Consider the following 26,566-nt stretch of genomic DNA (forward strand, 5'->3'; position numbering starts at 1 on the left):
TGTGGCGTCTTTAACTTCCCTAAAGCCAAATTGATCGTCATCTACACGATCCTCTATTTTCTTTCTCACTCTTTTGTAAGTTATTATTGTCACGAACTTCAATGCAAGAGCTGTTAAGTTTATTGTGCCATAATTCTCGCACTTGACTCTTGCTATCCTCGGAACTGTGCAGATGATGTTATGTTGAAAGTCTGATAGTGCGACACCAGTTTCACACAGTCTCATTGTGCAATAATTCTCACACTTGTCGGCCTTTGCTAACTTGGGAATTGTGTCGACGATGTTTTTTCTGAAAGTACGACATTACTTCACCAGTCGCACACATTCTACGCACCAACGTGAATAGTCGATTTGTTGCCATTTCCTCCAATGATTTTAGAAATTGCTATGGAATATTATCTATCCCTTCTGCCTTATTTAATCTTAAGTCTTCCAAAGCTCTTTTAAATTCCGATTCTAAGACTGCATCGCCAACCTCTTCTCTGACCACTTCTTTTTGTTTTTCTATCACGTCATTAGTCCAATCCGCCCCTCATAGCGGTCTACACTGTACTCTTTCCAACTATCTGCTCTCTCCCTTCCATTTAACAGTGTAATTCCCACTCCGCCCTTAATATTACTGCCCATGCTTTTAATTTCAGCGAAGGATATTTTGACTTATCTATATGGTGAGTCAGTTCTTCCGAAAATCATTTCTTTTTCGATTTCTTCGCATTTTTTGTGTAGCCGTTTCGCCTTCGCTTCCCTGCACTTCCTATTTATTTCAGTTCTATGTGACTTGTACTTGTGTATTCCTGAGCTTCTCTGAGCAGTTTTATACTTTCTTCTTTTGTCGAAGCAGCTCCTTGTTTCTTTGCAGTTACTTTTCTTGTACCTGTTCTCTTCTTTTCAACTTCTATCATTACCCTTTTTAGACATATTCACTCCTCTTCAGCTGATCTACCTACTGAGCTGTTTACGATCTCAGTATCTATAGCCTCAGAGAGCTTCAAGCGTACCCCTTAATTTTTTAGTTCTTACGTATCCCACTTCTTTGCGTATTGGTTCTTCTTGACAAGGCACTTATACTTCAGCCTATTCATCGACATTACTAAATTGTGATCTGATATCTACTTCTGGGTACGCTTTACAAGCCAATATCTGATTTCGGAATCTCGACCTGGAATTTTCCCGTATCTCCAGGCCTTTTCCGAGTATACCTCCTCCCCCTGTGATTTTTGAACAGAGCATCCTTTTCTACTTGTTGGAATTTGTTACAGAACTCAATTATTATTTCTGTTTTCTCATTCCTACTACCAAGCTCCTATTCTAACGTAACCCTTCCTTCTACACTTTCCCCTACAACCCCTTTCCAGTCCTCAAGTTAAGTGCCCTATAGGTTTTAATGAGTGAGATTTCAAGCATCAAAATATGTGCCACGAATGACCGTACATTTGGATTGCATTGACTTAGAAGCATCAAGTTTTTACAGCGCCAACGGACCATAGATTCTTTAATTAGTAGATTATCCATTCAATATCCTTATATTCTTTCCCTATACATTCATCTTCTGCCTGCGACACTGGCTTGTATACTTCATCTATTGTTGTCGGTGTTGGTTTGCTGTCGATTCTGGTGAAAACACCCCATTCACTGAAGACTACACAGTAACTCACTGTCTGTCTTACCTTCCTACTCGTAATGAATCCTGCTCCCGTTACAACATTTTCTGCTGCTGCTGATTTACCCTATACTGATCTGACTAGAAATCCTTCTCCCTTTTCCATTTCACTTCACTGACCCCATACTGTGTCTACACTGATAGTTAGCATTTCCATTTTCAGATTTTCTAATTTCCCTACCACGTTCAGACTTCTGAACCCCCTCCCCCAACAATTCGTAGAAGATTTCCCTTCTGTCGGTTATTCAAACTTTTTGTCATGGTCACCTCCCCCTTGGCAGTCCTCTCCCAGAGATCCGAATGAAGGGCTAGTCCGGAATCTTTTTCCAATGGAGAGATCATGACTTATTCAATTACACGCCACATGTCCTGTGGTTACGCACTATGTGTCTGTAATACAGTGATTCCCACTGCCTTCTGCATCCTCATGCTGTTATCATTTGCTGATTCTTCCGCCTTTTAGGGACAGTTTTCCAGCCCAAGTGTAAGAGAGTGCCTTCTATCAGCTCCTCCACCCTCTTTGACAACGGCGTTGGCAGAGTAGTCTTCGGCCGCCATGCTCTTTTATTATGCAAAATTTAAGCAGTGACGAGGTTCGATACCGGGATTCAGGACGTTTTGAATAATAGTAAAAGACGGTACCCCAAGATCACGCAAGAATGGTTAGCATAAAAGTTTTCTGCGTGTGGTACCGCGTCGTAGTGTAAAAAAAATAAAAATCTGGAGAAACCAACGTTTTGGTCACTACAACTATAGTGGAAACGTGGTTTTCTTCAGTATAGTTTTTTTGCAATATGTATGCTTTACTGTATACATTTACTGATGACACACTTATTTCTACTAAACGACCCAGTAATGGGACAAAAAGATATTCGTTATTTTAACTTTTTTGGAAACACTATCTGTCATTAACTAAAAATTAGTAAAGAAAGTCTTGATCACATAGACATTTATTAAAGACGTCTTTAGATAATGTACTATTCAATATTGTGGGTAGAGCAAACAAAAGACTGCGATTCATTGGCAGAACACTTAGAAGGTGCAACAGGTCTACTAAAGAGACTGCTTACACCACGCTTGTCCGCCCTATTCTGGAGTATTGCTGTGCGGTGTGGGATCTGCATCAGGTGGGAGTGACGGATGACATCGAAAAAGTACAAAGAAGGGCAGCTCGTTTTGTATTATCGCGAAATAGGGGAGATAGTATCACAGACATGATACGTGAATTGGAGTGGCAATCATTAAGGGGCTCCGCAACGCCCTATACTTGCAATGTTAAAATAACGCTTATAAATTACATCTTTCCTCACAAAGTATTTGAGGTAAGAAGTTGAACTTTTTACAGATTATTAATTGGAATATGGGCTCCAACTTAACATAGGAATTTTACAAAATTTTAGTTCAGTTATTGAAGATGATTTTTTTTCAATTGTAATGAAAATTCACAACATTTTTTTGCAATTTTTTATTTATATATTCAAAAATATACAGTTTTTTGGAAAAAGGCTGTGTTAAATTATACAGAAGGTACTGTGTAACATTTACTGAAAGTTTGGAACAAATATGTTTGGAAGATCCTTAGAAAACATGTAATTAGTATGAGAAAATAAAAGTTTTGGGAATCGAGCGACAAAGATTGGATTAACTTTTTAGTGCATTCCAGGTCCATAGGCTGGATTATCTTCATCCTCTGCAAACTCCTCCTCCAGCTTCCTCTTGTTCCTCCTCCTGTTTACTCTTGCTTGCATTTCTAGACTCTTTACAGCCCTGTCTGCAGCCCGAAGGCGTTCCTTGTCTAAAGCAAGCATCGCTCGTTGTTGTGTTCGTAGATTTTGCTACCATTTTCTTCAGTTGCAGTTACTGCAACACTGTTCCAAAAGGTGGTCATGTATGAACACTTATCACATTTCAGTTGTATTTCACTAGCAAGTCCTACGTGCTTTATTATGAAGAGTTCCAGACCAACTTCACTACAATGAATACATCTTACACAGTTTGAAAAAATTCCTTTGAGAACCGACATATCAAATATTTCATTCACATCCGATTCGCCCATAAAACATTCATAGTTTTCACTCATTGAACCAAGCTTCTTCTGTGAAGTATTTTCTTTCCCACTTTGACTGCTATGGGCGGGTGTACTTGAGAGGTTAGGTTCACTCACTTGGTTCTCGTCTTTATTGTTTACAGTAATAACACATACCTTTGGCTTTCCAACATTTCTCCTTTTCTTAAAAGCCTTCAGATGATTTCTAATAACTTTACTTTTACTCATTATTATACTTCAACAAAACAGAGACTCAAGAAACAGAATTAATTACGAATATTTTCGAGATAACGACAGAGTAAATAAACATGAAACAATCGACAATCACACCAGCGATATATATTGAACCATCACAGGTTAGCCACAACACATACTTTATCTCACATCACTAAAATGTACCTGATGAACACGGACGTTAATAATAACACCATTTGACAGCAGTTTAACAGCGCCACAGTGGGTCACGCCCATGTAGAACACATTTCAAAAAAAAAATTAAAAATAGTTGTAGTCTTCGGAATTGAATAAATTATATATCTATTAAAAGGTAATAGTCTGCAGATTCAGAAAACGCAAAAAAGTAAAAATTGAACTTTTCATGATTTTGAGCCTTTCCGGAGCCCCTTAAAACAAAGGCGTTTTTCGTTGTGACGGGATCTTCTCATAAAATTTCAATTACCAGTTTTCTCCTCCGATTGCGAAAACATTCTGTTAGCACCCACCTACATAAGGAGAAATGATCATCACGATAAAATAAGAGAAATCATGGTTCGCACAGAAAAATTTAACTGCTCGATTTTCCCGCGTGTTTTCTAGAGTGGAACGGTAGAGAAACAGCTTGAAGGTGGTTCATTGAACCCTGTGCCAGGCACTTTATTGTGAATAGCAGAGTAATCACGCAAATGTAGATGTAGATGATGACGCCTAGAACAGCTGTTGGTGCACCCAGTCGCAAAATTCAATGACTGTCGGATCAATGCTTTTCCACTATTTTAAAAAGGCATCCCCTTCTTCCTCTACTGAGATAGTGTGTTTCTGTGAGCGCAGCAGCGCAGACCGCGCCTGGGTGGTGGGCCAGCTGCTGCCCAAACTGGAGCATGCCGGGGATTCCCCTGACGAGCCGGCGCTGCGCCTATGTCTGCACGAGAGGGACTTCCCGCTCGGATCCTTCATTGCTGACAACATCGTTTCCTCTATGAAGGACAGCCGCTCCACCGTCATCGTCCTGTCTCAAGCGTTCGTCGACAGCCAGGTAAATCGCCACTTGGTCTCCTCATGGTAAATATAAGTCACCTTGCACTGAAGAAGAAGTACGCTCCTTCCCATGAGGTGGAGCATCTTTCCGATGGTTCCCAGAAGTGTGGAATGTTCCTCCTCGAAAACACAGTAACCCGTTATGGCATATCGCCCTGCTGACTTGAGTGCTGGAGTTCCGCAACACCTATCTTCTTTCTGTTTGCAAAAACGGGCACATGATGCACTCTATCTCCGTTACACATGTGAATATTGGAAAACGAGTGCTTCCGTTAGGAAAGGGTTTCTATCGATGAATCATCGGTGAAATTAAAACTATGGTATCGGCGTTATGAGTGCAATCAAAATTTCACTGCTGAACTCAGAGGAGAGAGTGGATAGCTAGAAAGGAAACACTGAAGGGCTCTACGAGTGAGAGGTGTGATGACCTGATGACATGACAGGAGAATGGGAATCGATATGGCAGACATAGGGGGCCCAGTACTAGAGCCGAAATGAGCTGTAGAAGAAATGTGATCAACTAAAGTGGAACGTATAGATAGCATTCCAAAATTAAATTCATTGGAGGAAATGGAAACCAAACGACTATTGAAGTTTCTGTGTAGAATCTGTAAGACTGGGGACATACTGTCATGCTTTCGGGAATGTTTGAAGGGCTCATTTAATTGTAGTACAAGTAAATTTTTGTTCATTTTGACATACAGAGTCCTTAAGTTAAATGAGCGCTGAAAGATCCGCAGTTGAGATACCAGAAATATTCTAGAATATGGCTTCTTGCAACAGATGAACCTTTCTTTCTGTTTCTTTGGATCATTAATTTCAGAAGCATTATAGGCAGGAAAGTGGAGGTAATGGACTTGTACCACTATTTAAATAAGCCCTTCATACCATCCACACAATCTCAAAGATAACAAGGGCTGATCAGTGGAATAACAATGCCACAATCAGCTTAATAGCTCATTCAGAAGAGTTAATGACAACAATAGTGTATGTTGAGTAAAAAACTCCGCTGCAGCTGTGTGGTTTCTTCATTTAAAAAGCATTCCGCTTTTGTAACGTCAGTTTTATCATCTGATGTAGTCCGGAATGGAAAAAAAACTGTAAAATAATAGCAGGAAGTGACAACCTTATATAAAAAGTGTGTCGAATCCTTGCGATAAGTGGCAGAATGAAAATGAAATAAAATGTAGCAATGAGCAATACTTACAGTTACAACAAGATACTGGAGTACAATTGGTATTAAAGTTTCCCACGATTCCAGTAATTTCACTCCATTTTAAAAGTCTTGTCGCAGCCCAAGACAGACTAAAGTATAAAGGGGCCAATAGCCGGAATCTAAAAAGGAATATAAATAAGCCGTTAAAAGCTGGTACGATGGGGATAACGAAAGAAAAGATTAGTTTCATTAGGTAAATGTACCCCGCAGGCGGTTTAATATCGAACAGTTCTCTAATGTGTTGGCATTCTATATCGTGTTGGCAAACAGATTTCGACTCACAAGATTGTCCCGACATATTTCACTTCCAGGAATAACGGTCAGATTTTGAAACATAATGAACAAACCAGTGGTGTTTCTTTTAGGTCGCCGGGGGATTACAGAGTTAGTATAGTGACTGACTGTACAAATATACAGGTTGTTACAAAAAGGTACGGCCAAACTTTCAGGAAACATTCCTCACATACAAATAAAGAAAAGATGTTATGTGGACATCTGTCCGGAAACGCTTAATTTCCATGTTAGAGCTCATTTTAGTTTCGTCAGTATGTACTGTACTTCCTCGATTCACCGCCACATGGCCCAATTGAAGGAAGGTAATGTTGACTCTGGTGCTTGTGTTGACTGCGACTCATTGCTCTACAGTACTAGCATCAAGCACATCAGTACGTAGCATCAACAGGTTAGTGTTCATCACGAACGTAGTTTTGCAGTCAGTGCAATGTTTACAAATGCGGAGTTGGCAGATTTTCATTTGATGTATGGATTAGCACGGGGCAATAGCCGTTGCGAGGTACGTTTGTATCGAGACAGATTTCCAGAACGAAGGTGTCCAGACAGGAAGACGTCCGAAGCAATTGATTGGCGTCTTAGGGAGCACGGAACATTCCAGCCTATGACTCGTGACTGGGGAAGACCTAGAACGACGAGGACACCTGCAATGGACGAGGCAATTCTTCGTGCAGTTGACGATAACCCTAATGTCAGCGTCAGCGAAGTTGCTGCTGTACAAGGTAACGTTGTCCACGTCACTGTATGGAGAGTGCTACGGGAGAACCAGTTGTTTCCGTACCATGTACAGCGTCCCCAGGCACTATCAGCAGCTGATTGGCCTCCACGGGTACACTTCTGCGAGTGGTTCATCCAACAATGTGTCAATCCTCATTTCAGTGCAAATGTTCTCTTTACGGATGAGGCTTCATTCCAACGTGATCAAATTGTAAATTTTCACAATCAACATGTGTGGGCTGACGAGAATCCGCACGCAATTGTGCAACCATGTCATCAACACAGATTTTCTGTGAACGTTTTGGGGGCATTGTTGGTGATGTCTTGATTGGGCCCCATGTTCTTCCACCTACGCTCAATGGAGCACGTTATCATGATTTCATACGGGATACTTTACCTGTGCTGCTAGAACATGTACCTTTACAAGTACGATACAACATGTGATTCATGCACGATGGAGCTCCTGCACATTTCAGTCGAAGTGTTCGTACGCTTCTCAACAACAGATTCGGTGACTGATGGAATGGTAGAGGCGGACCAATTCCATGGCCTCCACGCTCTCCTGACCTCAACCCTCTTGACTTTCATTTATGGGGGCATTTGAAAGCTCTTGTCTACGCAACTCCGGTACCAAATGTAGAGACTCTTCTTGCTCGTATTGGGTACGGCTGTGCTACAATACCCCATTCTACAGGGCTGCATCAGCGCATCAAGGATTCCATGCGACGGAGGGTGGGTGCATATATACTAGCTAACGGAGGACATTTTGAACATTTCCTGTAACAAAGTGTTTGAAGTCACGCTGGTACGTTCTGTTGCTGTGTGTTTCCATTCCATGATTAATGTGATTTGAAGAGAAGTAATAAAATGAGCTCTAACACGGAAAGTAAGCGTTTCCGGACACATGTCCACATAACATATTTTCTTTCTTTGTGTGTGAGGAATGTTTCCTGAGAATTTGGCCGCACCTTTTTGTAACACCCTGTATAGGCTGGACGTTTAGAAAATTTGAGGTCAGCTTTAGGGATAATTCATCCGGCTCTAACTCAGCTTTGGGTACCCATGTTTCTGAGACGGGACACTCTATTACCAGCACTTCATCCAACCTCCTCCTCCTTCCTCCTTCTTCGTCTCCCCTCCCCCCCCCCCCTCGTCCCCGCCTTTCGGTATTTTGACTGAGTTGATACGTACCGATCCACCTTCCTTTAGTTTTTAAAGAATTTTAAAATTTTAATAGTTTCCCACATTCCGCCACTTGTGTCTTTCGACAGTATCCAGTTCTATTTGCAAGTATTTTACTTTGCAGCCTCGTGTGCGTCCGATCACTAGTATTTTTCTCGCATTCAAGTGGCCGCCAACGCTTGCACCACATGTCTAATCACCCATCATATGTTCCACTTTAGTTTGCGGTCAGTCGTGGCTCTGCCTTGTGCTCAACTCATTTGTTCCACCAGTACATTGTATGATTTTCTCCGCGTTTTTTCCGGTTTCTTCTGTCCACCCCCCCCCCCCCGCCACCCCCAATCGCCCATGCTTTTGCGGTTTATTTATATTCCTTCTTATATCCGGCTATTGGCCTCTCATCGACATTAGTTCGTCGTGGGCCCCGACATGATTTTTGAACTGAAGTGAAAGTATACAAATCTGGTACTCCAGTCATCCTCACATTATACGTCGCCTGCATTCAGCCACTTTTGGCGATGATCTGACATTCCTTTTATATAAGGTTGTCACGTCCTTTTATTGTTTCACGGTTTCTTCGTATTCACGACTTCACCTGACGATGAAACTAAGGTTACGAAACCAGTCGCACTTTTTAACTAAAGTAACCATACTGCTGCAGCGGTGTTTTCTGTTCAGCATGAAGTTTTTAGCTGTGGATATCGATTGAATAAGCTTTTGTGTTAAAGAATGACTGGGAAAAGTTTACTCAGGATATGCTAGATGACGGTGAGTCTGGCTTTAGAAAAGGTAAAGGCACCAGAGAGACAGCTCCGACATTACAGTTGATGCTGGAAGGCAGACTTAGGAGAAATCAAGAGACGTTTATAGGATTTGTCGAGCTATAAAAAGCGTACAATGGTACAAGAACTAATTGCTTTGTCAAAAAACATGTAAGACAGGGTTGTAGTCTTTCGCCAATATTACTCAATGTGTACATCGAAAAAGCAACTGCGACTATAGAGGAAATGATCAGGAGTCGGATTAAATATCAGGGTGAAAGGGTAATTCTAAGATATGCTGACGAAAGTGGATAGGAATTACAAGCCCTGTTGCATTGAATGAACGGTTCAATAAGTTCAATTGAGACTAAACGGAAGAAAGATAACAGTAATGAGGAGTAGCAGAAACGAGGTTAGCCATAAACTTAACATCAAATTTAGTGACCATGAAGTAAACGTAGTTAAGGGACATTGCGATCTCGGAAACAAAATAACTCTTCTTAGATGAAGCAAAGAGGATATAAAACGCAGACTAGCACAGGCAAAATCTGACATTCCTTGCAGATATAAGTCTACTATTATCAGAAATTGGTGTGAATTTGAGGAAACGTCCCCACATAACTTTGTGTGGTAGTAAGACAGGGAATGTGGGGAAAAAAACGCAAAAAGAAGCGCTTGAGATATGGTGCTACAAGAAGAATCTGAAAATTAAGTAGACTGATGAAGAATGAGGAAGGTCTTCACAGAATCGGCGAACAGAGAAATATATTGAAAACACGGTCAACAAGAAGAGGTGCTACAGGGAGTTGGAGAGAATAAATAATTGAGGACTTTAAGATGCATGTGGCCGAGCGGTTCTAGGCGCTTCAGTCCGGAACCGAGCTGCTAATACGGTCGCAGGATCGAATACTGCCTCTGGCATGGATGTGTGTGATGTCCTTAGGTTAGTTAGGTTTAAGTAGTTCTAAGTCTAGGGGACTGATGACCTCAGATATTAAGTCCCATAGTGCTTGGAGCCATTTGAATTTGAACATACGATGGAAGTAGTGCACTGATACGAGAATGTGGGCACTAGAGAGGTATTTGTAACACGCCGCATCAGACCAGTCACAAGACGATCGATGTGCGGGTAGGAGTCTCGCTCTGAGGGCCCCGCACAAACTTATTTCTTTACATAGACAGTTCAACCATCCCAGGAATCGAGAATCAGGGCGAATTTTGCCTGTTATCGAGATTGATACTGGCAAGATATCGGTATCAGTTCCGGGAATTCAAAGAGTTTTGAGAATATTTTAAGTGTGAAATCGAACAAAAAATGATACAATAAATTTTTTGTGATGTAACTACAAATTAACAATTCTCGGATTTTTTTCCCTTCCTTTTACCGTTAAACCTTGTTTCTTTCGAAACTTCGTGATTCTAGGTCAAAGTTAAGTGCCCTACAGGTTTTAATGAGTTAGATTTCGAGCATCAAAATATGTGCCATGAATTTCCGTACATATGGATTGCATTGACTTAGAAGCATCAAATTTTTACAGCGCCTAGGGGCCATAGACCTTAGTAAGTGATATAAATTTCATCTCGATAACTCTACCCGTTCCTGAGAAAAAGGGATCATAACAGACAGAGAGACAGCCTGACTACCAATGACGTTTTTTTCATTTCTTATGTGGTATAATTACAGATTAATAATTTTCGAAACTTTTTCCTTTACTTGTATTCCGAAACCTTGCTTCTAGCCACGTTTCGTACCCTGTAGATTGAGATGAGTGAGTTTTCAAGAGCCAAACTATGTTACATAAAAGACCGTAAGTTTTGATTGCATTGACTTAGAAGCTTACATTTAATACACGGCCAAGATGCCTGAAACCTCAGTATTTGACATACATTTCAACTTGATAGTGTAAATGTTCCTGCGAAAATGCGGTCTTAGAAGACGGACGGACACCCAGACAGTCGATAACAAAGAAGGATTTTTTTTCCTGTGGTATAATTACAAAAACAATTTTCACATTTTTCCTTTATTTTTACTGCAACCCTGCTTCTTACCAAAATTTGTGATTCTAGGTCAACAAGAAGGATTCTATATGTTTTGATGAGTGCGTTTTCGAGTATCAAAATACACTAACGGCCATTAAAACTGCTACACCAAGAAGAAATGCAGATGATAAACGGGTATTCATTGGACGAATATACACTCCTGGAAATGGAAAAAAGAACACATTGACACCGGTGTGTCAGACCCACCATACTTGCTCCGGACACTGCGAGAGGGCTGTACAAGCAATGATCACACGCACGGCACAGCGGACACACCAGGAACCGCGGTGTTGGCCGTCGAATGGCGCTAGCTGCGCAGCATTTGTGCACCGCCGCCGTCAGTGTCAGCCAGTTTGCCGTGGCATACGGAGCTCCATCGCAGTCTTTAACACTGGTAGCATGCCGCGACAGCGTGGACGTGAACCGTATGTGCAGTTGACGGACTTTGAGCGAGGGCGTATAGTGGGCATGCGGGAGGCCGGGTGGACGTACCGCCGAATTGCTCAACACGTGGGGCGTGAGGTCTCCACAGTACATCGATGTTGTCGCCAGTGGTCGGCGGAAGGTGCACGTGCCCGTCGACCTGGGACCGGATCGCAGCGACGCACGGATACACGCCAAGACCGTAGGATCCTACGCAGTGCCGTAGAGGACCGCACCGCCACTTCCCAGCGAATTAGGGACACTGTTGCTCCTGGGGTATCGGCGAGGACCATTCGCAACCGTCTCCATGAAGCTGGGCTACGGTCCCGCACACCGTTAGGCCGTCTTCCGCTCACGCCCCAACATCGTGCAGCCCGCCTCCAGTGGTGTCGCGACAGGCGTGAATGGAGGGACGAATGGAGACGTGTCGTCTTCAGCGATGAGAGTCGCTTCTGCCTTGGTGCCAATGATGGTCGTATGCGTGTTTGGCGCCGTGCAGGTGAGCGCCACAATCAGGACTGCATACGGCCGAGGCACACAGGGCCAACACCCGGCATCATGGTGTGGGGAGCGATCTCCTACACTGGCCGTACACCACTGGTGATCGTCGAGGGGACACTGAATAGTGCACGGTACATCCAAACCGTCATCGAACCCATCGTTCTACCATTCCTAGACCGGCAAGGGAACTTGCTGTTCCAACAGGACAATGCACGTCCGCATGTATCCCGTGCCACCCAACGTGCTCTAGAAGGTGTAAGTCAACTACCCTGGCCAGCAAGATCTCCGGATCTGTCCCCCATTGAGCATGTTTGGGACTGGATGAAGCGTCGTCTCACGCGGTCTGCACGTCCAGCACGAACGCTGGTCCAACTGAGGCGCCAGGTGGAAATGGCATGGCAAGCCGTTCCACAGGACTACATCCAGCATCTCTACGATCGTCTCCATGGGAGAATAGCAGCCTGCATTGCTGCGAAAGGTGGATATACACTGTACTAGTGCCGACATTGTGCATGCTCTGTTGCCTGTGTCTATGTGCCTGTGGTTCTGTCAGTGTGATCATGTGATGTATCTGACCCCAGGAATGTGTCAATAAAGTTTCCCCTTCCTGGGACAATGAATTCACGGTGTTCTTATTTCAATTTCCAGGAGTGTATTATACTAGAACTCACATGTGATTAAATTTTCACGCAATTGGGGTGCATAGATCCTGAGAAATTAGTACCCAGAACAACCACCTCTGGCCGTAATAACGGCCTTAATCCGCCTGGGCATTGAGTCAAACAGAGCTTGGATGGCGTGTACAGGTACAGCTGCCCATGCAGCTTCAACACGATACCACAGGTCAACAAGAGTAGTGACTGGCGTATTGTGACGAGCCAGTTGCTCGGCCACCATTGACGAGACGTTTTCAATTGGTGAGAGATCTGGAGAATATGCTGGCCAGGTCAGCAGTCGAACATTTTCTGTATCCAGAAAGGCCCGTACAGGACCTGAAACATGCGGTCGTGCATTATCCTGTCGAAATGCAAGGTTTCGCAGGGATCGAATGAAGGTTATAGCCACGGATTGTAGCCCATCAGAAATGTAATGTCCACTGTTCAAATTGCCGTCAATGCGAACAAGAGGTGACCCAGACGTGTAACCAATGTCACCCCATACCATCATGCCGAGTGACACGCCAGTATGGAGAATGACGAATACACGCTTCCAATGTGCGTTCACCGCGATGTCGCCAAACACGGATGCGACCATTATGATGCTATAAACGGAACCTGGATTCATCCGAAAAAATGACGTTTTGCCATTCGTGCACCCAGGTTCGTCGTTGAGTACACCATCGCAGCGCTCCTGTCTGTGATGCAGCGTCAAGGGTAACCGCAGCCATGATCTCCGAGTTGATAGTCCATGCTGCTGCAAACTTCGTCGAACTGTTCGTGCAGATGGTTGTTGTCTTGCAAACGTCCCCATCTGTTGACTCACGGATCGAGACGTGGCTGCACGATCCGTTACAGCCATGCGGATAAGATGCCTGTCATCTCGACTGCTAAGGATATCAGGCCGTTGTGATCTAGCACGGCGTTCCGTATTACCCTCCTGAACCCACCGATTCCATATTCTGCTAACAGTCATTAGATCTCGGCCAACGCGAGCAACAATGTCGCGATACCATAAACCGCAATCGAGATAGGCTACAATCTGACCTTTATCAAAGTCCGAAACGTGGTGGAACGCATTTCTCCTCCTTACATGAGGTATCAGAACAACGTTTCACCAGGCAACGCCGGTCAACTGCTGTTTGTGTATGGGAAATCGGTTTGAAACTTTCCTCTGTCAGCACGTCGTAGGTGTCGCCACCGGCCCCAACCTTGTGTGGATACTCTGAAAAGCTAATCATTTGCATATCACAGCATCTTCTTCCTGTCGGTTAAATTTCGCGTCTGTAGCACGTCATCTTCGTGGTGTAGCAATTTTAATGGCCAGTAGAGTATATGACAGAAATCTTTTGATTGCATTGGCTTAAAAGCTTCAATTTTTAACACCCCCAAGGGATCTTAGACCTTTCTATATTGCATAAATTTCAACTTTCAACAGAGATAAATGTTTTTTTATCAATGGGACAGGTAGACAGACAGGCAAACAACAAAGTAATCCTACAAAACAGGGATGCTCGTTCTGTTTGTTGAGATCTACCGGTCGATCGGCATGGCTTTATGAGTCGACCTGCGGAACTTTTGTCAGAAATATGATTGAACGACCTTTTCACGTAGAATAACAGTTTCTTGAAAATGAGTATTTGCACAATATTTATTGGCGGGAAATCTGACAACACTGCCTCTGCCTCTTTCGTATCCATCCGCAGTTCATTGGCTTTACCACTCGCGTCAAGCAACAGTCTTTCACACTGCAAAGTGAGGTTACCACTCGCAAACCGTCCTAACTTGGCAAGCTGCGAGCGAGGAGAGCGCCCAGCGTTTGCTGTGGGATGAGAGGTGCGGTGTGTGGTACGGGGGAGTGGGTGAACAAACTCTGCCTCCAGTGGGCAACATGAACCTCTGTTTTCGGTTTTCTGCGAGACAACAATGTACACGACGGAGGTAATGATCAGTTACATACTTTGCACTATTGAAACTGAGATTGCTGTTTGTATTGACAAGTGAAATAACCACCTCTTCGCACATTTTCGAACCAATAGCGCAACAATATCCAGCACAGCGACAGAACACCTCAGTGACAGTGCAGTCAACACCGGCGGGTAGTATGTTGTGCAACTGGCAACGAACATGTCCAAATCTCTACGGCGCGGAGTCTACCCGATCGTTGTCGAATGATACCGATCAGAACTAGGGAGTCCACGCGCCACGTTACAGTTCTCAGTCGGTTAAGGGGGGCTAGGACTTCAAACGGGCCGACTTGGAGCAGGAGAGGCACCACAGGACATTTTATTTTTTACTGTCTACACTTTTACAAATAAATTCATAAAACTTTGTCAGCATGACCAGGAAGGATTCAGGATTCACACTCATAGCAGTGGAAGTGCAAAAACATAACAAAATAATTTTTTTTAGATATGAAATTTCATCATTTTTTCACTTTCTGTTGGCTGCATTTCTTGCCACAGGTACATTTTTCTTCACAAGTAAGAGAAATTCTTTAATGAATTTTGCACAGCATACAAACCGTACTTACAGGTGTATGAAACTCTAGAATGTTCCAAATCTATTAAAAACTGTGGTAAAAATTGAGATAATTAACTACAAAATTTGATTTTTTTCTAAACATAAAGTTTAAAAAGTATCAGCTCATTCATTTTTTCATAAATTAAATAGATTCTAGAGTTTCAGACACCTGTAACTATGGTTTGTATACTGTGAAAAATTCTTCGAACAGTCTCTCTTACTATGAAGAAAATTGTACCTATAGCAAGAAATGCAGCCAATAGTAAGTGAAAAAAATGATGAAATTTCACATGTAAAAAAAATTATTTTGTTATGTTTTTGAACTTCCGCTGCTACGAGTGTGAATCGTGAATCCTTCCTGGTAATTCTGACAATGTCTTATGAATTTACTTTCAAACGTATAGACAGTGGAAATTAAAATGTCCTGTGGTGCCTCTCCTGCTCCAAGTCGGCCCGTTTGACGTCCTACCCCCCTTAAGTGTTTTTGAAAAATGAGTACAGCTAACCACAGGAAAACCTACAACTTCCACGGTGAATGGGAAGAACAGTTTTTTGTTACAGTTCATAAAGACAGGCGTATTTGTTTGACAAGTATTCTAACAAAACAAATACTGAACTCCGTTTTAGAACAGTTCACGAAGGCTTCGAATCGGAATCCGGTGCTGGTAGTGAGTTGAGGAGGAGAAATCTTACTAATGTTAAAAGTAACTTATAATCTCAGCAGTTGTTTTTCTGTAATGCCTGTACAGAAAAGTCTGTAGCATTATTTCGTTTATCAGAAGTACTGTCCAAACATGCAAAACTTTTTGACAATGGTACAGTTTAATTTCTTAGACTTCATGTCATCTCGTGGCATCGGGGTGTACTGTCTGTGGTTTGCGTCTTCCCAAAACAATATATCGACGTCAGTTGTTTCCTGATGAAGACGCCGAGTTTCGACGTCGACATATTGTGTTGACAAGATGCAGTCCACCAACAGTACAGCCGATTCGACGAGATGACGATGGTACAATAGTCAAGCAGTTCTTTCTGGCAGCTAGAGACTCATTGTTTCCCACATTTAAAAACAAGTCAGACATAATATCAGCCTTCAGAGTTATGCCTCTGCCAAGACCTACTGTAGCAAGAAAATTGAAATTAATGGCGGAAAATACACAAGGTCAGCTGATAATAGATTTACAGCTCTGTTTCCGTTTCTCATCGCAGTTAGACTAGTCAGTAGATGGGGTCGATTCACCTCTAAATATGATTTTTTTTTTAAGATTGATATTTTCTGATTGCAGTATGAAAGAAGACTTGCACACAATTATGAACTCGAAAGACACCTTACAAGGAGAATATTTTTACAATGCTTTCCAATTAAATATTTTTGAATGTGTTTCGCCAATTTAGAAACTTGCGCTATTAATACTGATGGAGCGTCTTGCACGGTACGCAAACACAAACGATTTGTTATCTTATGTGCGAACGACTTTCTTAATCATTGTATCGAGCACCAGCAAGGGCTTTATTGACACATTTTGGAAACAGCACATGTTATGAGTATTGTCACAAAAATTGTGAAATCATTTCTCTCACAGTCACTGCAGAGAAGGAAGTTTAGAGTGAGTGCTATTAGAAGACTTCGGTAGCCAGTATGAAGACCTGATACTGAACACTAAAGTTCGATGACTAAATAGATGTAAGGTTCTAAACAAACACAGAGAACTTCTGTGATCTTTAAAACCTGTTGTGTCTGAAAGAGAAGAAAATTATAAATAGCTATATGATTTGAGGTGATTGTTGAATCTGGCATTTATAACTGATATGACAGTTAAACTAAATGAATTAAACAAAGAACTTGAATGAAAAAAAAACAAACGGTAAAAACTCATATGCCATCTAGGAATGGTTTCATGGAAGAACTTGACCTTATGACATCATAGTTACAGAAATTAACTGTGAATCATTTTCCTCAAATACAGTCAGAAATGTCTGGGGAAAAAACATCATTGGATGAAGAAACTGCAAAAGAAACATATCACCAGCCTAACAGCACTGAAGGCAGAGTTTGAAAACCGATTTTTAGATTTCAAAACAACGGAACCTATTCTAGCTTTTACAGCTCAGCGTTTCCAAAAAGTGGATGTGGAAGACATTTCAACGAAAAATGAGTGCTCTTTTTCTTGAAGTGAGACTAAACACGAAGCGCAAATAATTCGTCATCTAAATGACATTTCTTTAAAGACAGAAAAGAGTGAAGATAACTTGCGTGTTAAAACCTACGCTGTCGTTATTAAAGTGGCTTCGTGTGTTTTATCGGTTTTGGATCAACTTATCTATGTGAGGCAGCGTTTTCAACTATTAAAATAGTTAAATCTAAGTGTAGAAATAAACTGACTGATCGTCGTCTTTCAGGCAGTCTAAGGTTGGCTCTGACGAATTAGGTCTATAATTTGGAGAGTAAATTACCTTTTACGTGTTTTGTGTAATGAAAAACGTTAATTTTGGCTACAGTGTTATTTCATACTTAGACCTTTATGAATTTTTAATTCAATAGATCTCTAACTAGACTAAATTACGAGTAGCATACCACAGACATGAAAAGGTGAGCGCCCCTACTGTAAAGGTTCCGTTTTCACCGACGGAGGCACAGAACCCTAAAAAGAGAGAGAGACAAGCGCCATTAACAAATACGTTCGAACTAAATCTGTAAGTTTCCTATAAAAATTTATCTACAAATGAAAATATCGAATATTCTTTTTTCAAAAATTTTCACCCCATGTAACGTGTGCTTTGGATATCGTATTCCACTACTGAGCAGTACAGACTGTAGGTTGAGCCCTGCGTTGCGCATGTGGACAGTGTCGTTAAACAAAACTTTAAACTAACTGAAATCCTGAATTTGAAATAATGAAAATAAATATAATTAACTTAGAAAACAAATTAATAGTGTACATAGTAAAAACTACTTAACTGTACCTCATTACTGAAAAACGTAATGAAAGATGCTTAATTCGCAATGTTTGGCCTTAAATATCCACGAAATATAATACTTCTCAACTCGGTAGAAAATAATTGTTTAATATTATCTACACTTTTCATTGAAAATTATCTGCTTAATAAGCACAACACCTGAAAATTCTGACTGCATTGTTTCCTCACAAGAACGGAAAGTAAGATTTGCCCTGAAATAAAAGTAATTTACCTCATGCTCAGAAAGTTGTTTTGTGTCTAGTGTACCGACATTCTCGAAAGAAAATTGAAATCACCAAATGCAGCAGCTAAAGAAAAATAATCTTCTCACTACAAAATTCGTTTTTTACTTATCATACACGATCTATTGCTTCCTGTGGCGTAAGGTGTAATGCACGCATGGCAAAACATTCAAAGCTTTACTAAGAATGATGGACGATGGTTTTACTTTAAAAAAAGTCGTTCTTGAAAAATTAAACTCTAATCATTGTGAAGAAAGATTGTACAACATAAGAAGACCCTAACATACGTTTAATCTAATTCCGCTACTTGTGACACAATGATACCAAAGAGATCAAAGTAACACTCATCATCAATATTATTGGTTATCTGAGGCACAAAGATTTCCTTCAATTAAAAGTTCTGGGCCGGCCGGTGTGGCCGTGCGGTTCTAGGCGCGTCAGTCTGGAACCGCGTGACCGCTACGGTCGCAGGTTCGAATCCTGCCTCGGGCATGGATGTGTGTGATGTCCTTAGGTTAGTTAGGTTTAAGTAGTTCTAAGGGACTGATGACCACAGATGTTGAGTCCCATAGTGCTCAGAGCCATTTGAACCATTAAAAGTTCTGACAAACAATTATTTATTTCTTGCGCAGGCGATGGTTATCTTGAAATACTCCTTCAAAAGTCTTCTCCATCCATAGAATCAGTAACACATTTTTACAGATGAGTCTCCATCTTCATAATAAATATTCCAGATAATTTCTTTCGGATTCACGAATATCGATTTTCCTTCCCTAAAAACTCAATTGCACGCTGATCCTCGTCAAATAAGAATGTCCCAGGACTGCACAACTTTCTGTCGACCAAGCGAACAAAAGATAACACAGAGTCAAGGGCCTTCTTCATTACTTTGTACGGCGCGCTCATACATCTCTGTTTCAGTGCAGTAAAGCTAAATTATTTACAATGGCTGAAGACATACGAAACCTAACACATTCAATATAGAACCAAACGCTACGTCAGAGATCGTGCTGCAGGCTTGCCTTCCGCGTTTTCAAACTAAATGCTGATATTTAAATTTTTGTGCGCTGAGGGTGATAGGTTTTTTTTAAAAAAAAAAGTATGGCATCGATCGGTTTGATGCGGCCAGCCGCGAATTCTTCTCCTGTGCCAACGTCTTCATCTCTGAGTATCATTTACAACCTACCTCTTCAATTATTTGGTGGATGTATTCGAATCTCTGTCTTCCTCTACAGTTTTTGCCCTCTACAGCTCCCTCTACGTCCGATGAAGTCATTCCCTGATGTCTTAACAGATGTCCTATCATCCTATCCCTTCTCCTTGTTAGTGTTTTCCACATATTCCTTCCCTCTCCGATTCTGCGCAGAACCTCATCATTCATAACTTATCTTTCCATCATTTTTTTCCCATCAGTCTCCTGACTGGTTTGATGCGGCCCACCACGAATTCCTTTCTTCATCTCAGAGTAGCACTTGCAACCGACGTCCTCAATTATTTGCTTGACGTATTCCAATCACTGTCTTCCTCTACAGTTTTTTCCCTCTACAGCTCCCTCTAGTACCATGGAAGTCATTCCCTCATGTCTTAGCAGATGTCCTATCATCCTGTCCCTCCTCCTTGTCAGTGTTTTCCGCATATTCCTTTCCTCTCCGATTCTGCGTAGAATCTCCTTATTCCTTACCTTATCAGTCCACCTAATTTTCAACATTCGTCTATAGCACCACATCTCAAATGCTTCGATTCTCTTCTGTTCCGGTTTTCCCACAGTCCATGTTTCACTACCATACAATACTGTACTCCAGACGTACATCCTCAGAAATTTCTTCCTCAAATTAAGGCCGGTATTTGATATTAGTATTCTCTTGGCCAGAAATGCCTTTTTTTGCCATAGCGAGCCTGCTTTTGATGTCCTCCTTGCTTCGTCCGTCATTGGTTATTTTACTGCCTAGGTAGCAGAATTCCTTAACTTCATTGACTCCGTGACCATCAATCCTGATGTTAAGTTTCTCGCTGTTCTCATTTCTACTACTTCTCATTACCTTCGTCTTTCTCCGATTTACTCTCAAACCGTACTGTGTACTCATTAGACTGTTCATTCCGTGCAGCAGATCATTTAATCCTTCTTCACTTTCACTCAGGATAGCAATGTCATCAGCGAATCGTATCATTGATATCCTTTCACCTTCTATTTTAATTCCACTCCTGAACCTTTCTTTTATTTCCATCATTGCTTCCTCGATGTACAGATGGAAGAGTAGGGGCAAAAGGCTACAGCCTTGTCTTACACTCTTCTTAATACGAGCACTTCGTTCTTGATCGTCCACTCATATTATTCCCTCTTGGTTGTTGTACATATTTTATATGACCCGTCTCTCCCTATAGCTTACCCCTACTTTTTTCAGAATCTCGAACAGCTTGCACCATTTTATATTGTCGAACGCTTTTTCCAGGTCGACAAATCCTATGAAAGTGTCTTGATTTTCCTTTAGCCTTGCTTCCATTATTAGCCGTAAGGTCAGAATTGCATCTCTCGTCCCTTTACTTTTCCTAAAGCCAAACTGATCGTCACCTAGCGCATTCTCAACTTTCTTTTCCATTCTTCTGTATATTATTCTTGTAAGCAGCTTCGATGCATGAGCTGTTAAGCTGATTGTGCGATAATTCTCGCACTTGTCAGCTCTTGCCGTCTTCGGAATTGTGTGGATGATGCTTTTCCGAAAGTCACATGGTATATCGCCAGACTCATATATTCTACGCACCAACGTGAATAGTCGTTTTGTTGCCACTTCCCCCAATGATTTTAGAAATTCTGATGGAATGTTATCTATCCCTTCTGCCTTATTTGACCGTAAGTCCTCCAAAGCCCTTTTAAATTCCGATTCTAATACTGGATCCCCTATCTCTTCTAAATCGACTCCTGTTTCTTCTTCTATCACATCAGACAAATCTTCACCCTCATAGAGGCTTTCAGTGTATTCTTTCCACCTACCTGCTCTCTCCTCTACATTTATCAGTGGAATTCCCGTTGCTTTTAATGTCACCAAAGGTTGTTTTGACTTTCCTGTATCCTGCGTCTGTCCTTCCGACAATGATATCTTTTTCGATGTCTTCACATTTTTCCTGCAGCCATTTCGTCTTAGCTTCCCTGCCCTTTCTATTTATTTCATTCCTCAGCGACTTTTATTTCATTCCTCAGCGACTTGTATTTCTGTATTCCTGATTTTCCCGGAACATGTTTGTACTTCCTCCTTTCATCAATCAACTGAAGTATTTCTTCTGTTACCCATGGTTTCTTCGCAGCTATCTTCTTTGTACCTATGTTTTCCTTCCCAACTTCTGTGATGGCCCATTTTAGAGATGTCCATTCCTTTTCAGCTGTACTGCCTACTGCGCTATTCCTTATTGCTGTATCTATAGCGTTAGAGAACTTCAAACGTATCTCGTCATTCCTTAGTACTTCCGTATCCCACTTCTTTGCGTATTGATTCTTCCTGACTAACGTCTTAACTTCAGCCTACTCTTCATCACTACTATATTGTGATCTGAGTCTATATCTGCTCCTGGGTACGCCTTACAATCCAATATCTGATTTCGGAATCTCTGTCTGACCATGATGTAATCTAATTGAAATCTCCCGGCCTTTTCCAAGTATACCTCCTCCTCTTGTGATTCTTGAACAGGGTGTTCGCTATTACTAGCTGAAACTTGTTACAGAACTCAATTAGTCGTTCTCCTCTTTCATTCCTTGTCCCAAGCCCATATTCTCCTGTAATCTTTTCTTTTACTCCTTCCCCTACAACTGCATTCCAGTCGCCCATGACTATTAGGTTTTCGTCCCCCTTTACATACTGCATTACCCTTTCAATATCCCCATACACTTTCTCTCTGTTCATCTTCAGCTTGCGACGTCGGCATGTATACCTGAACTATCGTTGTCGATGTTGGTCTGCTGTCGATTCTGATTAGAACAACCCGGTCACTGAACTGTTCACAGTAACACACCCTCTGCCCTACCTTCCTATTCATAACGAATCCTACACCTGTTATACCATTTTCTGCTGCTGTTGATATTACCCGATACTCATCTGACCAGGAATTCTTGTCTTCCTTCCACTTCACTTCACTGACCCCTACTATATCTAGATTGAGGCTTTGCATTTCCCTTTTCAGATTTTCTAGTTTCCCTACCACGTTCAAGCTTCTGACATTCCACGCCCCGACTCGTAGAACGTTATCCTTTCGTTGATTATTCAATCTTTTTCTCATGGTAACCTCCCCCTTGGCAGTCCCCTCCCGGAGATCTGAATGGGGGACTATTCCGGAATCTTTTGCCAATGGAGAGATCATCATGACACTTCTTCAATTACTGGCCACATGTCCTGTGGATACACATTACGTGTCTTTAATGCAGTGGTTTCCATTGCCTTCGGCATCCTCATGTCGTTGATCATTGCTGATTCTTCCGCCTTTAGGGTCAATTTCCCACCCCTAGGACAAGAGAGTGCCCTGAACCTCTATCCGCTCCTCCGCCCTCTTTGACAAGGCCGTTGGCAGAATGAGGCTGACTTCTTATGCCGGACGTCTTCGGCCGCCAATGCTGATTATTTATCAAAATTTAGGCAGTGGCGGGGATCGAACCCGGGACCGAAGCCGTTTTGATTATGAATCAAAGACGCTACCCCTAGACCACGGGTTCAATCCACTTTCCATCTTATCTGTAGCACTACATCTCAGGTACTTCGAGTCCCTCCAGTTCCGGTTTTCCCATAGTCCATGTTCTACTACCGTACAACTCTGTGCTCAAAACGTACATTCTCAGAAATTTCTTCCTTAAACTAAGGCTTAAGATTGATACCAGTAGACTTCTCTTGGCTAGGAATGTCGTTTTTGCCTGTGCTACTCTGCTTTTGATGTCCTCCTTGCTCCGTCCGTTATTGGTTATTTTGCTACCTAGCTAGCAGAATTCCTTGACTTCATCTACTTTGTGACTATCAATCCTGATGCTTACTTTCTCGCTGGTCTCATTTCTACTACTTGTCGTCAGTTTCGTTTTTCTTCGATGTACTCTCCACCCATATTCTGTATTCGTGGGACTGTTCTCGTGTCATTGATATCCTCTCACTTTAAATTTTAATTTCGCTCTTGAACCTTTCTTTTATTCCACCATTGCTCCTTCGATGTACAGATTGAACGGTAGGGGCGAAAGGCTACATACCTGTCTTACACCCTTTTTAATCTGTACTCTTAGTTCTTGACCGCACCCTCTTATTAATTTGTCTTGGCTCTTGACATACTGTATATTACCGTCTCTTCCTATTGTCTACCGCTATTTTTCTAAGAATTTCGAACATCTTACAGCATTTTACATTGTCGATGGCTTTTCCTAGGTCGGAAAATCCTGTGAATGTGTCTTGATTTTTCTTTACCCTTGCTTCCGTTGTCAGCCTCAACGTGAGAATTGCCTGTCTGGTGCCTTTACCTTTCCTGAAGCCAAATTGACTGTCATCTAAGACATCCTCAATTTTCCTTCATTCTTCTGTATATTATTCTGGCCAAAAACGTGGATGCATTAGCTGTTAAACTGACTTCTGAAATTTTCCCGGCGTATTTCTTCTTCCAGTAATTTTCCGGTTTGCAGCCGGGTCCCATCAACATTTTGCCACGATATTTCGGCGTAGAGACGTCTGGCCATCCGCAGGTGAGTAGACGAAGTCTAGATCTGCTCACCTGAGGATGGCCGGACATCTCTGGGCCGAAATATCGTGGCGGAATATTGATGGGTTCGATTGAAAGCACGTAAATTACTGGGAGCTGTCAGCTCTTACATTCCTCGGAATAGTGTGGATAATATTTCTCCGAAAGTGAAAGAGTATATCGCAAGACTCATACATTCTACACACCAACGTGTTCGTCGTTTTGTTGCCACATCCCCCAATGGTTCAAATGGTTCTGAGCACTATGGGACTTAACATCTGTGGGCATCAGTCCCCTAGAACTTAGAACTATTTAAACCTAACTAACCTAAGGACATCACACACACCCACGCCCGAGGCAGGATTCGAACCTGCGACCGTAGCAGTCGCGCGGTTCCGGACTGCGCGCCTAGAACCGCTAGACCACCGCGGCCGGCATCCCCCAATGATTTTAGAAATTGTACTCTACCCTGCCTATACGTAAATTCGGTCCTGGCCATGTCCTTTCATTCCAACAGGTAATTCTCTCATGCTGTTTCCGTAAACATATTTCCAAACTAAAACTGACTGCAAAATGTGTTGTCGCCAACAAAGTGTCCCGTGTGTTACAGTGGTGCCGATGGGAACTGGAGGTTGCGTCGAACAAGGTGCACCACCTGGTGCTGCTGGAGCTGGAACGGATGAACCGGTCGCGGCTGCCGCGAAACCTGCGCTACCTGATGGACACGCGCACCTACCTGGAGTGGCCAGCGCAGCGGCGGGCGCAGGAGGCCAAATGGAGGCAGCTGCGTGCCGTGCTCGCCGCCCCGGGCGCCCCCAGAAGCGCCGCCGCAGACGGCAGCGCCGGCGCCGTTGCCGGAACGCCCAGTGCAAGCGAACAGCCGCAACAGAACGGCTGCCTGAAGGACCATCAAGTGTGACGCTGACCGTGCATACAGGTTCATCACTTCGTTTTGGACTACGTTTCACTGTTATAAGCAGCTTTTACTGTGTAAGGACTGCCTTAATATCCGTCAATTACAGTGATAGAGTGGAAGCTACAGATCGCTACCGCTATCGAAAGTTGACGTACTCAGCGGAAGCTGTAGGTGTCGTAGATCGCGCAGGATGTGGTGTCAGATGCACAATGACCAGTTTTCGTCCAAAGCGCTGGGCCGTCCCCCGGAGACCCTGCACCCCATCCTCGCCTCTTTCCCTCCCACGTCCTTCCCTCCCCCGCCCTCTTCGGCGTGCACCCCGCCCCTCTCTTCCCCTCCCTCCCTTCTTCCCTTCTCCATCATCTCCTTGCGCCTGGCACATCCTCCGTTTTGATCATCCAGTGTGCCACGTCAGTGTTGTATTTGGTGCTGTTCTCTTGTGCGTCGAGAGATGCGATTTTAATTGTGTGCTGGCCTTGTACTTAGTCTTACTGTCAGTGATTGTTATGTGGTACGCCATCCGTCGATACTTTTATGCTCCTGTCATACTTCGCCTTATGTTCTTTTAATTGTCGCAGTGTGTGATTTTTTGTGTGGACTACGTTTTTACGGTTTTTATCTCCATTTTACAGTCGCCCCTTTTTGTCTATTGTCTTCCATAATGTTACTCCCTTTTTTATATCTATGTACAACATGTTTTCTCCTTTGTTATTTTTAAATGACTTCTATTGTATGTGCTATGTCTTTCGGCTGAAGAGCAGCGCATATGCTGCTGCCAGCCCGCCCCGATGAGGGATTTAAATACAATAAAGAAAAAGAAAAAACAAAAAAAGCGCTGCGTCGATTCATTCGTTTATTCAGAAGGGGACGCCGACGAGCGTTTGCCACCTTTTGGCCGGTCGGCGATGACAGAATCGACGCGAACACACCGCAATCTTTCTCAAACTATTTTACAGAATGTAGTCGGCAAAAAAAAAAAATCATTTTTGTTTTACTTATAGATTTACATGTGCCGTTTATTGTGATGTGCCCATCTGTTTCGTTAATGGCCATATTTACGTCAAAGCAAGACACTGCGTGGAATTCGGAGAAGTGTGCAATGAAAAATAGAGATCGCTATGATTTTGAATTTGGTGAATATTACGTAATATGTTGTTGCGTATGAAATTTAGCTAACATATTGAATTTTTCTTTACACTTGGGTAGAGGTATCTGTGTGACACGAATCTCGTGAAAATTGATCTGATGTAGCACACTCATTTGCGATCACGCCGCGCCAGTGATAAACATTCCTCATATTTCATAAACGGTTTCAGGTATCGAAATGAGATTTAGAAAAATGATAGCACGCGAAGAGGACAGTTTTTACCGTATCGTTATTATGTAAAACTTCATCATCTACCGTGTTTGCGAATAACTACAGACTTTTTCGCTGAAAGAATGTAATTTTGAGAGCCATCTGTCTGGTGAAACGAGAAATGCTATGGG

General features: G+C 42.4%; 1 protein-coding gene across 1 annotated transcript in view; it reads left to right on the top strand.

Annotated features, from left to right (window-relative positions):
- The window catches only part of LOC126479017 (toll-like receptor 4), a 138,068-nt gene extending 112,177 nt beyond the window's left edge, over nt 1–25,891 (top strand). Inside the window, exons 11-12 of the mRNA XM_050103748.1 lie at nt 4,755–4,959; nt 24,773–25,891. Coding sequence (XP_049959705.1) covers nt 4,755–4,959; nt 24,773–25,081 — 514 coding nt within the window. The 3' untranslated portion in view covers nt 25,082–25,891. The remainder of the gene's footprint in view (nt 1–4,754; nt 4,960–24,772) is intronic.
- The last annotated feature ends 675 nt before the right edge of the window (nt 25,892–26,566 follow it).

Source organism: Schistocerca serialis, chromosome 1, assembly GCF_023864345.2.
Source record: "Schistocerca serialis cubense isolate TAMUIC-IGC-003099 chromosome 1, iqSchSeri2.2, whole genome shotgun sequence".
Classification (NCBI taxonomy): domain Eukaryota; kingdom Metazoa; phylum Arthropoda; class Insecta; order Orthoptera; family Acrididae; genus Schistocerca; species Schistocerca serialis.